The 14,880-nt window shown below is 30.5% G+C and overlaps 1 protein-coding gene across 4 annotated transcripts in view; it reads left to right on the top strand.

The window, feature by feature from the left end:
• Positions 1-13,736, top strand: part of LOC127699859 (extended synaptotagmin-2-like) — a 50,272-nt gene extending 36,536 nt beyond the window's left edge. For all 4 annotated transcript variants that reach the window (XM_052203264.1, XM_052203262.1, XM_052203263.1 and 1 more), the window contains 7 exons: positions 738-899; positions 1,771-1,920; positions 4,401-4,705; positions 5,163-5,261; positions 6,913-7,044; positions 7,570-7,725; positions 10,045-13,736. In XM_052203264.1, coding sequence (XP_052059224.1) covers positions 738-899; positions 1,771-1,920; positions 4,401-4,705; positions 5,163-5,261; positions 6,913-7,044; positions 7,570-7,725; positions 10,045-10,111 — 1,071 coding nt within the window. In that variant the 3' untranslated portion in view covers positions 10,112-13,736. The remainder of the gene's footprint in view (positions 1-737; positions 900-1,770; positions 1,921-4,400; positions 4,706-5,162; positions 5,262-6,912; positions 7,045-7,569; positions 7,726-10,044) is intronic.
• The last annotated feature ends 1,144 nt before the right edge of the window (positions 13,737-14,880 follow it).

The raw sequence follows: 14,880 nt of genomic DNA, 5'->3' as shown, positions 1-14,880 counted from the left end.
ATATCAAAAACCAACCACTGAGGAAGAAGCTGACTTTGTACAGGCACATAAACATGTGGAAGGATATTAAATAATAAATCTTTTAGATCTCAGCCCTCTCCCTCTTAATTTCAATCAAAAGGTCTCTGAAATATCAATATATTTAATGATATAAAAATAAGAAGATGTGGTATAATTGCCAATGAGACAACTCTCCACCAGAGACCAAATGACATAGAAGTTAACAACTATAGGTCACTGTATGGCCTTCAACAATGATTAAAACCCATACCGCATAAACCAACAATATTCGTATAACTGGATAATAATTACCAATTATTATACGGGCACAAAAAATGGGTTTTTATATATCAATATTACATTGTTGTTCAATAATATGTGTACAATGATTAGACTCAGTTAAAATACAAATAAAATACTATTTTTCGTAATCCACAAAAATTGATACCCACAAAAATAAATGAATCCACCGTATTCAAAATATGATTTATAAATTCAAATTATAATGTTCATAATCTTAAAATCGGCACTTGTTTAGCTTTAAGAGTAAATAATTGATAAATCTTATTTTCCCTTTCAGAAAATTTAATTCTGGGTATAGTTAATTGAACAGTGTACACCACAATAGCACAGTTGGTTGATGAAATTGAACACAGATAATCTAACCAATCAAAGTACATTATCTTCATGTTGCCTTTCCAATTACATAAAACGTAATCTGTTCGCTTGTGTTTCAGAGGGCAAAGAAAACCATGTCAGAGCCAAGTCCTTATGTCAAACTGTCATTAGGCCAGAGTAAATATGAAAGTGCAATTAAAGCAGACACAGATGAACCAAGATGGGAACAGAACTTTAGGTTCTTGGTCCACAACCCAAACTTACAGAATTTGGAATTGGACGTTAGTATTGTAGTACAGTAAAGTCTGTCTGTAATGATAATTACTAAGGGTTTTCTATGAACTTACGTCTGATGCCAAATAATAAATACATATGTACTACAATTTCCCTTTAACAACAGTTATTCACATACTTGCTGAAATAAAAAATCAACACTTTATTCCAATATTCAGATATTTCTGTCCATGGTTAAGAAGTTGAATATCAATGAAGGTTTAACCACTCATGCTTATTTGAATTAAAAATTTCCAGAAAATCAGCATTAAAAAGTTTGAATATGCAAATTGGGTGTCTGTAGATGTATTGTCTTTCAAAATGTAAACACCCACAATTCCAACCATATATCCTTTTCCCCATTATAAAAGTTATAAAAAAAAATAATAGATGAATAGCAAGTTTACATAAAAATTGGACATTCAAAAATTTTACTTTTATAATCTGAAAGTTGTGGATACCAGTCCTAAAAAATCACTGGTTTTTTTTATGCCCCACCTACAATAGTAGAGGGACATTATGTTTTTCGGTCTGTGCGTCTGTTCGTCCATCCGCCCATTCGTCCGTCTGTCCCTCTTCAGGTTAAAGTTTTTAGTCATGAAGTTGAAGTCCAAACAACTTGAAACTTAGTACACATGTTCCCTATGATATGATCTTTCTAATTTTAATGCCAAATTATAGTTTTGACCCCAATTTAACGGTCTACTGAACATAGAAAATGATAGTGTGAGTGGGGCATCCATGTACTATGGACACATTCTTGTTTTTATTAGAAATTAATCTGACATTGTTTTTCAATGCTGTTACTATAAACAGAATATATGAAAAATTGGTTATAAAAATGAAAGTCTTTAAAAAAACATTACAATTATTTTTTAGGTTATGGAGAGTAAATCTAAGACTAGAATTGGCAACTTGAAAGTTCCACTGAAAAACCTTTTGGTTGAACCAGACCTAATCGTTGATAAATTCTACAATTTAGTGAACTCTTCACCAAAAGCTCAGATTAGAATGAGATTGTGTTTAAGGGTAAGTATAAAAGGCTGTGCCTAAACTTAAAGATACGTTATAATTGCAAATGAAGACATTTGGTTTCCGGACAATAACTTTTGTATAAGTGAATGGATCTCTATGAAATTTAACCACAAGGTGCAATAGCACAAAAGGAAGGTAGGGATTGATTTTTGGGGTTATAGTACTAAGTATTGCGCAACAGCAAAGTATTGCACAACAGCAAGAAATCTTCAATTGAAAATAAATACAAATCTTTTAATCAATTTTAATGAGGATTAATTTAAAGTCTTGAATTGTTTGAGGTTTTTACCATGTATTACTATATTGGATATTTGGACATTTTTAAATAGGTCTACATTGAGGTCCAAAGGGTCCAAAATTAGACTTTGTTTGATTTCATCAAAAACTGAATTCTTGTGGTTCTATGATATGATGAATCTAACTGTGCATTCAGATTTTTATACGCCCGTCAAATTTTTGACGGGACGTATTATTGTATACAAATGTCCGGCGTCCATCCGTCTATCTGTCTGTCTGTCTGTCAGGCGTAAACATGTCGCACCGTAACTTGAGAATGACTTATCCAAATTTCATGAAACTTAACATAGTTGTTTCTTATGATGGTCAAACGATCTGTATACTTTTTGGTGAAAATAAGATTAAAACTTTTTGAGTTACGGGACTTAGTAACTAAAACAGGTGTGTGTTTTTTTTCACATGTTGCGCCGTATCTCAAAAACAATTTATGATTATTTCTTAAAACTTTACACACTTCTTAGTTATATTAATCTTAAGATCTGTATACTTTTTGGTGATGATTCAAAATTTTATTTTAGAGATATTGAGTATTTTGTTAAAAAAGGGGGAGGGGTTTTCACATGTCGCGCCGTATCTCAAAAACAGTTTATGATTATTGCTTAAAACTTTACACACTTCTTAGTTATATTAACCTTAAGATCTGTATACTTTTTGGTGATGATTCAAAATTTTATTTTTGAGTTATTGAGTATTTTGTAAAAAAAGGGGGAGGGGTTTTTCATATGTCACGCCGTATCTCAAAAACGATTTATGATTATTGCTTTAAATTTTACACACTTCTTAGTTATATTAATCTCAAGATCTGTATACTTTTTGGTTTTGATTCAAAATTTTATTTTAGAGATATTGAGTTTTTTGTAAAAAAAAAAGGGGGTTTTCGCATGTCACGCCGTATGTCAGAAACTATTTATGCTTATTGCATAAAAATTCACACACAACACGATGGGCGTATCATGCGCTCATGGCGCAGCTGTTTATTAATTTTGGGCCCTGTTTTTAAATTGGGGCTGTTCCATAAAAACATACATTGGACCCAGGGAAGGCACTTTCAAATCTCAACTATGGGTGGGTGTCATCTATGTTTTTTCAAAGTGGAAATGTAATTGAAATTTAATTTGCCTCTATAGGGGGTTACCCCATTTTTCAAGTGCTTTCTCTGGGTACCTTGTATGTTTTAATGGAACAGCCCTTAGTCCATATTAAGGTCCAAAGGGTCCAAAATTAAACTTTGTTTGACTTCTTGTTTTTTTTATATGCTGAATCTAACCATGGAATTAGATTTTGGATATTGGACCATTAAGTAGATTAAATGTCCCATTTCAAATTTTTAAGTTATCTGACCACATTTATTCTGTGTCAGAAATCTATAATGTGTCAAATATTTAATCACTATCCAAATTCAGAGCTGTATCAAACTTGGAATATTGTGTCCATACTTGCCCCAACTGTTCAGAGTTCGATCTCTGCGGTCCTATCCAGCTGCTCCAGGTGGAGCGTATTTTTGCCTTTTATCTTGAAAATTTTAATAGATATATAGGTAGATATTTGATTAGCAAAAATGATCAGTCTGACAAGATCTATAAATGAGTCAACATTGCTTAAATTGGTAGTCAACTCCTTAGAGGTGTTATTGTCAGTTTTTTGAAGATCTTTATCATTTTGTTCGGCATTTGTCTATTATTTTGAAAATTGTTATAGATTGATAGAAACTCATATAAAGCAAAAATGACAAGCAAGATAAGATCTGAAAATAGATCAGCATAGATGAAATTGTCCTTAAATGATGATTTTTACCTTTGTTTTTGTTTTCTGGGAAAAAAACTAGAGAAGATAGAGATACACTGTAAACTGGAAAATGATCTGACAGCAAAACAAGATAAACAAAATAGAGGTTTTAGTCATATATTATATTCTAATATTCAATGTTGGAGAGTGTCCATTGTTGAAGATTCACATAGACCCAAGTGAGTGACTAAGGTTTTTTAGAGTCTCTAGATTTAATTGCCTCCTCCTTAGGAAATTGAAAGTTATTTAAAAAAAAAAGAAAATCCTAAATGCTATCATCCATGTATTTTTTTATTCAGTGTTTTATAGCCTTCCTCTTAATAACTCAAACAACCATATTTTAGAGCCTTAAAATTTTTCACCTTGAGTACCAACCTACCGGTATTTTCTAGGTTCTTACATCTGAGAAAAACCAGGCAGACATTGAGGAAGAGGAAGAAGAGACCCCCGTGGAAACTTTACAGAGTACAGAATCCTCTGTTGACCCAGTTGCACAGCAATCTACCACTCCTCAGACAGCTGATAAGACTGCCAAGGCAGGAAAAGCTGACAAGCCTGTTGTTAAGAAAGTGGAAGCAGTTAAAGTGGAAAAAGTAAACAAAGTGTCTAACAAACCTCCAGAGGGTCAGTTAATACCTCCTATGGACTCATCCACACCTATCAAGGACTCAGATGTCAGGCAGAGGAAATCTCCCTCGTATGTACTAATTTAATTTACTTCTATGATTGATTGTATAATGTTAATTTATTATAGTATAATTGCCTGAATTCTTTGTTTCTAAAGGTACCTTGAGGTAGGGTAATTTTTATATGTAAGGTTAAGTGTAGTAACAGTAGTAAACAATGTTTGAGGTAAATTAAAGGCAAGTGAGTGAAAAATAAAAGGACTTCTTATAGCTTAAAACTGAACAAATTACTTCTTCATGTGATTTTTTGCTGAACATATATTAACATATCTGCTGATACAGCTCATTTCATATAGCTAAAAAAATCGATTGCAAATTTATAAAACTAAATGAAAAAATGTACAAGTTTTATATTTCATAAAACAGTGGTTTCAAAAGTCATTTGTCTAGAAAGATTGATCATTAATTAAAAAATAAAAATTCAGTGATTAGTATAAAATCTTATTTAGTTTTTGCATAATTCTTTAGCACTAACCAAGGAGGATTATATGGACGTGGAAGAATACAAATCACATTAAGATACTCTACACAGAGACAAAACCTTATAGCAGTTGTACATAAATGTGTGTAAGTATACTCATTTAAGCTGAGAGGATTGCTTTAAACTGGTTTTCCACAAGGCATAAAGGACATATTTTGTACACAATTGACATTCAATCCATATTGTAACTGAATTTATTAATTTAAGATCGATTTTTTGAGATTTAGAGACTTTGTTACTTTTTGAAAGTCTTTAAATTACAATGACAACTCAGTTTCTTCAAACAAGCCTACCCCTGTGAAATTGTGTATGAAGAAAAGAGATGGGGTCGGGGTATACATTAACCAGACAGCAAACCAATTACACAAAAAAAAAACGCATTTAGAGGTACAGTCCTCACAATAGACATGTAATGTCATGCTCTTTATCCCTTTAAGCATATGTATAGAAAATTGAGTTGAACACTAGTCATATTTGGGGCCCTTTATAGTTTGCTGTTCGTTGTGAGCCAAGGCTCCATGTTGAAGACCGTACTTTGACCTATAATGGTTTACTTTTACAAATTTGGATGGAGAGTTGTCTCATTGGCACTCATACCACATCTTCTTATATCTATTAAATGCAATCAACATATACCAAGAATTGTAAGTAAATTGACTTTATTGGTCATATTCATATGACAATTAGTTAATAAGGTATGGCATGTTTAAGACATGTTAGTGACATCACAAAGGGTGTTTAACTACCATAGTGACCACACTGTTTTATCCTTCATTTATTACAAAATAACCTCATTTTGAAAGAACTAATGAATTTTAGTACATGTGTTTTAACAATTCAGGGGCAAAATAATGTGTCTTATTTTTGAAAGTTCACAATTCTGTTCTTGATTGATGAACCAAGGACTTAAGTTCAAACGTCCTAATAATGGCAGCTTTCAAGATTATGTTTGTGATTTGATCCTTAAAGTTCAAAGTTCATTCAGAAAATCCATTGATACTATGCAACTAGTTCAACCCACAACTTTCATTTTACAAAGTCTGAACTATAACACTTAATTTAGGAATAACAGTACTGTATTTGAAGAGGAGTTGCCACCATCAATTGTGAATTTGATGGTCGCCATTGAAGTTTTACTGGTGATGTAGAACAGTAAGATGAATATTTGTGACCATCAAATGCATAATTGATGGTGGCAAATCTTCAAATAAGGCTTGTTATTCCTATTCTAATGCAATACTCATAAATTAAATCATTTAAAATATACCGTAAACATCTACTATCATTGTTGCTAATGAGTTAGACTGTCAACAGTTGAATTGATGCTGATGTCATCCAATAAAAAATAGCTCCAAATGTCACTATGAATTTTAATTGCCAATCATTTCCAAAATATCTTTGCAGGTAATATTCCCCAAAACTGACCAATAAATATGGCTACCAACTTTTTAGAATACATTTTTAATATATTACTTTTTTTTGATATACAGTAAGTTAAGAAATTATTTCAAGGTTTTTATTTATGCGAATATTGCAATCGGGTGAGTATTGCAATAATAAGAGCTCGCATTCTGATAAGGGATGCATTTATCAATATGCAGCTTTTCCTGAAATCCCAATAATTAATCACACATTTTTGTCCATACTCAAATCGCAAATCATAAATACACGCAATAATTTCTGAATTTACAGTATATGTTTGAGTAAAATACTGATGTGGCGTATAATTCATTTCAGGAATTTGATACCATGTGATACAGACGACAACTTAGCTGATCCTTATATTAAGATGTATCTCTTGCCTGATAAGTCCAACAAAAAGAAGACTCAAATTATCAAAAATACTCTTAATCCTGTCTGGGATGAAACGTAAGTCAAAGGTTGAATAGGATCTACTGGTAAACTCAAAACTTTCAAATATGCTCATAATATAAAAGAAAAACTTGAATACTAAGTATTTTATTACTATTGACATCTTATTGGAAGTTTTATAGTTTCTGGATATAAACATTAATTTACTGGGTTTCAGCATTTGAAAATCAGTGGGAAAAATGAATATCATTTGGTTAAATGGTTATTGAAATTTGTTGTTGGACAAACAAAAAATCAACATCGATAGGATTATTCACAGAACCACAATATTTTAATAATACTTGGACTTTACTACAAATTATTTGAATGGTGATTGCAAAACAATCACTTTTGGTCTGTTGAAGGAAGAATGAAAGGGAAATGTTTCATTTTCTGAATTCTGGACACACTCATAATTTGTACATTTATTTAAAGAGACATTTTGTTCTCCAAAAACAATACATCAACCATTCAGGGTTACACCGATACACGATTCAACATTTTCAAAGATCTTAATAATTGACAGACTTTTATATTTTACAGATTTGAATTCCCAGTGAAGCAAGCTGATCTGTCTAGCAAAACTTTAGAATTTTCTGTAAAGAATGATACATCTTTCTATACCTCCAACAAGAAGTTCATAGGAATTGCTCAGATAGAGTTGGGAAACATGGACCAAACAAAAGCTGCCACTCATTGGTAAGAATCATAGTCATATAATTACATTACATGTATGTTTTAGAAGAATCTGTTATTATGATTGGATAACAACGCTAAAATTAACCTTCATATCCCAATGAAGTGTAACATTCATGATGACACGTGCCATCACAATAAAGTGCACAGGTTACTTGAAGAAATAGATGATAGAAATCGATTTTTCATGACCCTAGCATAAAAATGTAATTATAAGAATTGAATGCTTCTTTTAGTAATTTTATAGGGTTGTAACAGTGTTGATCGTGCGCACATTTCTAGAATGAAGCGCTTCTGCGCTTCATACAAATTGTGCTGCGGTCAACACTTTTACACCCCAATAAAATTACAAAAAGAAGCATTCAATTCTTAAATGAAGAAGACATGTACAACATTAAGAATATGATAGGATATTGGTATATGTCTCCTATCTTAACTCTCCAAACATTCTTAAGGCTGAGAAAATTAAAAAATAACCCTTTTACATAATAGCACAAAAAACATTAATAGGTTAACGGTTTGAGCAACAATGTTGATTAGAATTCAATGAAAAAAAGATGAAATAATATTATATAGAAAGACAAACAAGTTGCACAACAAATGAATTTTGTCATTGTCAGCCTTTGTTTTAATTAAAAATTAAAATAAGATTATGATTGCCAATGAGACAACTCTCCACCAGAGACCAAATGACATTGAAGTTAACAACTATATGTCACTGTACTGCCTTCAACAATGAGAAAAACCCATACTGCATAGTCAGCTATTAAAGGCCACAATATGATAAATGTAAAAACAATTCAAATGAGAAAACTAACGACCTGATGTATGTACAAACCAATGAACAAAAAACAAATATGATATACAACATCAAACGACAATCTCTGAATTACTATCCCTGTAACAGGGTTGAACTAGTTTGCTGGGGCCAAAACCTCCCCGTAACCTTTGACAGTGGTGTAACAGTACATCATAAAAACAACCAATAAAAAGTTGAAAAGGGCTTAACTCATCAGATTGATACAAAGCAGAAAAACGAACAATTTCTGATTTGATATTGTTAACACAGGGAAATTACAATTATTTACACCGACAAAAAACCTGCAGAGAAAAATTATGAATAAATTTGTGATGATAGATTTAATGTAAACCTATTGGAAATTTTTTTGAAAAAACGAAAAGGGAAATGATTGTCATCATGGTTGACTTTTAATACGCCCGTTTACAGAACGTATTATGGTATACCGTTGTCCGTCCGTCCATCTGTCTGTCTGTCCATCGTCAACATGTCGGACATTAACTCAAAAATGTTTCATCCAATTTGCATAAAACTTTGGTGAATTGTTCATATCTATTGATGTGAGCTCCCTTTTGTTTTTTTATAAAATTTTGATTTTACTTTTCTGAGTTATGGGGTTTTATTCTTTAAAAAAGGGGGGATTTTCCAGTTTTCGGACAATAACTCAAAAATGCTTTCACCAATTTGCAAGAAACTTTGGTCAATTGTTTATATCTATTGACATGAGCTCCCTTTTGATTATTATAAATTTTAGATTTTATGTTTCCGAGTAATGGAGTTTTATTCATTACAAAAAAGGGGAATTTTCCAGTTTTCGGACAATAACGCAAAAATGCTTTCAGCAGTTCTCATGAAACTTTGGAGAATTTTAATATCTATTGATGTAAGCTCCCTTTCAATTTTTATAAATTTTAGATTTTACACTTCCGAGTTATGGGATATTATTCTAAAAAAAGGGGTGATTTATGGGATTTTATTCATAAAAAAGGGGTGATTTTCTAGTTTTCGGACAATACCTTTAAAGTGCTTGGAGCAGTTTTCATTAAACTTTGGTGACTGGTTTACATCAATTAAGATAACCTCCCTTTAGTTTTTCACAAATTTCTGATATGTCATTGAGAAGTTATTGAACTTTATTCGTAAAAAATGCGACGGGCGTATCATGCGCTCATGGCGCAGCTGTGAAATTAAAATTGGTAAATTCATAGTACACTCAAGTGTGAATTTTATCAGAGGAACAAAGTCAAATTAGACATTGATGAAGACGGACACTTATTACTATTGCATAACAACTGGAAGAGAAGACATCAAAGACAAACATCTCATGAAATACTGGGAAATAATAATTAAACAATTGATTGTTTTTGATTGTGAGGAAATTGCTTTCTCCATATATGAACAGTAGTTTTTAAGAAGAAATGTTATAGACATTTTTAATCCATTTATTTATACATACGTTTCAGTAGACCTCCCCGTAAAAGGGTCATGGTAATTTGCTATATTTTATATTGATCTGATTACAGGTTTGATCTGCAGCCAGATGAAGATGATTGTAAACCAGTACCACTGCCTTCAGAAACAGACTTGTAGACTGTTGAACATAGATCTGATGTATATAGTCTTTGTATGGTTGATAAAGGGAATTGCAATAGTTATAACTAAGAACATTATCTATATATGTGTCTTTGTACTTTTTCATTGCATTCAGTAACTTTCTTTGTTTCTTCTTTATCAATTCATGTTTTCTTTGTCCTTTAGCAACGTTCCTGTCTGTTCTTTGAGGTTATTTTTTAGAAAGGAATGATTTGAATTGTTCTGAATTTGTAGAAGTACCTCAACCATATCCCAACATGTATGATTCAAATGTTCAGTCATTATGTGGAACAGAATTTTTAGTGACTGATAAATTTCAGACATTGGAATTACGTGCTTTTCATGTTAATGTTTGTATAAGTTTGCCAATGATAATGCAAGTTTTATGCACATTTTTATGTTGTTATATTTTCTAATTTTATTTACAATTAATGTATGCACGAAATATTACATCGATTTTCTCCTAGTGAGAATCTGTATTTTATCTTTAAAAGCAAAATACTCCTTTAAATATATATATATGGTTTTTCTTGGATTAGCTTAAAATACGAAGGTGAATAGCAGGTCTAAGTTATTTGTTTTTATAAACTTTGTTGTTACCATGAACAAGTAAGTTAAATTATCATCCTTATCCAGAGGATTATGGGTAATTTTATTGTTTTTACTGTCTTATTAATAACAAAAAATAACTATACTATGCAAAACTATATAGATTGGTTGTGCCATTAGTGCTATTAATGCTATAATAGAAATGAATATTCCACATGATCTATTTAGCTCCCTTTAAAGGGTTTTTGGATATTTTGGGCGAAAATTAAGCACTTTGTTAAAAATCAGTTTGTTGACAAATAGTTTAATGTATAGGTTTTTTCAATTTGTTTTTCTTTTATGTTAATTTTATACAATTTAATATATCTAAATATACTCAAAGCATATGTATATATTTATATATTTGTACCATAGTTATACTAATACTCCAAAACAGTGCTAGCTTATATTGCATAGTAGAAAAAGATGACCATTCATCAGAATTAGATATTTTGGCTGATGGTGATATTTTTATTATAAATGGTATTTGGACATGCTTAGAGGTCAATAGGTGATAGTTAATTGTGCTATCTATAGTTTTGCTCTATTTTAAGAGTTATTTATCATTGATAAAGACTTTTAATCTGTTACAATGCTATATTATACAGATCAACAGATTCATATGAATCCCTAAGGAGGGGATGATTTGTGATAATAGTTTGAGGAAAAATCAATATTGGACATTTCTGGTGGCAATCACTTATTCTGCTGTTGGCTCATAAAGTTATGTTGTAAACGTTTATAAAGACGAGAAAGTCTCTCTGTTAAATAATATATTTCTCTAAATAAAAATGTCTGTCAACTCTCCATGACACCATTTCATTAGATCTGATATTTGTTCTTGTTCTGAATATGCATGCAGTTTTTTCCATTGGATGTTAAATAAACAACAATCAATCTTATGAATCTTAAAAAATAAATCAGTGCCAAAATATTGGAATAAAATGACAATGTTCTCTGCATCTTCTCTAGATAACATTTCTTTTCTTGTTTTTGTTGAATTCAACAAATGGAATAAAATGTTCTAGATTTACTAGAAGGCCTGATACATCTGGGCATTTAAATGATAAAACTTGCCAGTTACCTAGTCAGATGTTTCAGATTCAAGAAAAGTTATATTTATTTTGGACTGCTAAACAGATTTGTTCTCTGTTTGATTTTATATAAAACAATCATTTGGATATTTGTTCTCTGTTTGATTTTATATAAAACAATCATTTGGATATTTGTTCTCTGTTTGATTTTATATAAAACAATCATTTGGATATTTGTTCTCTGTTTGATTTTATATAAAACAATCATTTGGATATTTGTTCTTTGAATAGTTTATGTTATTATGTTATGTTTACATTGCCATAATAATTTTGAAATATGTTTTTCTTTTAACTCAAAATGTCATATCAGTAGAGAGAGAGGTTGAAGACAAAATTTGGATGTAAGAAATCATTAAAGTACACATACATGCTTATTATAACAATATTTTATTTTCACACACTGACCAAGAATAGCATGAACTTGGTTATATTTTAATAAAATTGATTTATAATAAGTTGGTCTTAGTGTTCTATCTATAGAGTAATTGGACTTCAAAAACCTTGTTTCCATTGACAAGTAACATTATCTTTGGACAAAGAATTTTAAAATCTGATGTCAAACTTATTTGTTTGAAACATTAAGAATTTCAGGTAAACTTTGGGATATCCTCCTCCCCTGTCAGAGAATGTTTCGAAGATTTTTTTTACAGGATAATGCATGGTATTGTTAAAATAAACATAATTCATTTTCTTTTGAAAAAAGAGGAGGGTTTAGGGGTGATTTAGATCTGCTTCTGGAAAGTAATGAAGATTGCTTCAAAGCTTCACAGTTGTGTTTTAAGAAGATATATTATTGTTAAATTATTTTAATATTTTTATCACTTTATTAACAAAAAGATGCAATTCATGACAATTACTTGTGATATGATTGTTAATTTCTATTAAAGTCTATTTAAATATTTACATTACAACATGTCAGTGTTATAGAAAACTTCACTTTCAGTGGTTATGCAATGTAAACAATATTTATTTTCACATTGATTAAAAACATGCTATTCATTAATGTTGTAAAACTACGCCTGATATTATTATTGGACTCCATTGCTATTAAATTGGCACATTTAGTATTGTATGCAGTGTAGATTTACAATTTGTATAATTTTTGAATTTATAACCTGTTTTCTATACATAAATGTTGATTTCAGTGTTAACAATATAATAAAAACACCAGATATTTATCTAAATTTTTCCTGGTTTATAGTGAGACATTGCTGTCAAAATTTGCTTTATTAAAGTGTAAAATTTTATGGGATATTTTTTGTTTTAACATGCACTTTATTTTAACAAGTAAGAAGTGCACTTAAAATGTAGGACTTAAAAGACTGAACATGCAATTATAACCTTATTATTTCATGTAAACAAGAAAATTGAGAATTTTTTTTTAACAATCTGAGTAAAAAATACATTTTGTCCCCTTGCTCTTAAAAGTTACTGGAGATAGCATAATTTAATATTTTCCTGTAACACCTCTTTGAATAAGTGCTATATTTAGGTTCTGTTGTCCTGTTAACTATATAAGATATATATTTTTCTCATTTATAAAATCCCAATTTGTTAGAATATTACAACATTGTCATATTGTTTTGTTAGAATTGCAATTTTCCCCGTAGTATATAAAGTCAATCACTAAACAAGTAGAAATAATCTGGTTATTGTTAAATTTGGTTGTTGTAACAGCTGATAAATTATCAATAAATTAGTTGGTTGTAAAATATGATTTATGACATCAAAAAACTTCTATGATTTAAGCTTATACTTATGAATATATATATTGGTCCTAGTATTTAGGAGTAATAATCTATTACCATAGTGCTATGTCTTTTTTATCACTTGACATTGCTTATGTAACAAAACTGTGACAATGTTGGTATATTATAAACACAAAGTGATTATATTTAGTGGTTGGTAGTATATTAACCAATTAAACTTCTTTCAAAGTATCTATGATTTATTTATTGAGTTAACTTAAATGTTTGTTTTAGAAGCCCACTCAGCATTTTTCTTCTTGTATGGTAGGGTAACCATATGGTTTCTTGGGTTCTTGTGAGCAACTGAGTAATGCAAAGTATGAACTATTAAACCTTCCTTTAAAATTTTTAAATGTATATTGTCATGACGAAATTAACCAGTTTGATATTGCTGACATTTTACATATCTTTTCTACATGTATAGTCCTTGATTGATTGTGAAATGATACTTTATGTTTTCATGTGATAACTTGAGAATGGTTTGACCAATCCTTGTCAAATTTGAAAACTAGTATATTGTTTCTAATCGAAAAATGGAGGTCAAGTTTGAGTTTTATCATTTTTTCTTTTGTATTCAAGAGTAATTATTCTTCATTTGTTGAAACATGGTGCTTTATCGTTTTCACTTTTCATGATATAACTTGAGAACTGATTTAATTAGTTGTTTCTGATAACAGAATGGAGGTCCTGTTGAATTTTGACAAATTTTGGCATATACTGTTCAGCAGGTATGGCCCTTGATTGTTTTCACAATGATGTTACATAGCTATCATTGTGTATAGAATGATTGTACGGTGTACATGTTCATATGGCAGGGTTCATGTTTTCATGGTTGATGGCCAATGTCAAGTTTTCGTGGTTACATTCTTTTTCAAATACTATCAACAAGTAAAATAATATTTTATAAATTTGGTTTGTCAAAAGCTTTTATTTGGATTGATAGATTAACAGCTGTATTTGGTGTATGGAATTGTTGTAAAGTGTGCATGTCCGTCAAGCAGTGCTTTTCTGACCATGACCTCATTTTCATGGTTTATTGGTAAAAGATGAAGTTTAGTGGTAAGGTCTGTTTTTCAGATACTATAAGTAAAAGGTCAACTATAGGCAAGACATTTCAGCGTGTGAACATTTGTATGTTATTGTTGTACTTGTAGTAAGACATATTTGTTACGTTTGGAGGACGAGTTTTTCAACAAACAATCTGCATTCCCATGGGAGCAAACTGTGTCCCTCTTCTTGCCGATTTGTTCCTTAATTTATATGAGGCTGACTTTATATAGGAAACTTCTTAGGAAGAAAGAAAAGAAGTTAGCAGCAGTAAAGGAAAACTTTACTT

The sequence above is a fragment of the Mytilus californianus genome, unplaced genomic scaffold, assembly GCF_021869535.1.
Source record: "Mytilus californianus isolate M0D057914Y unplaced genomic scaffold, xbMytCali1.0.p SCAF_42, whole genome shotgun sequence".
Taxonomy (NCBI): domain Eukaryota; kingdom Metazoa; phylum Mollusca; class Bivalvia; order Mytilida; family Mytilidae; genus Mytilus; species Mytilus californianus.
The sequence above is the reverse complement of the archived record's forward strand: the minus strand, read 5'-3'. Positions and strand labels throughout refer to the sequence as shown.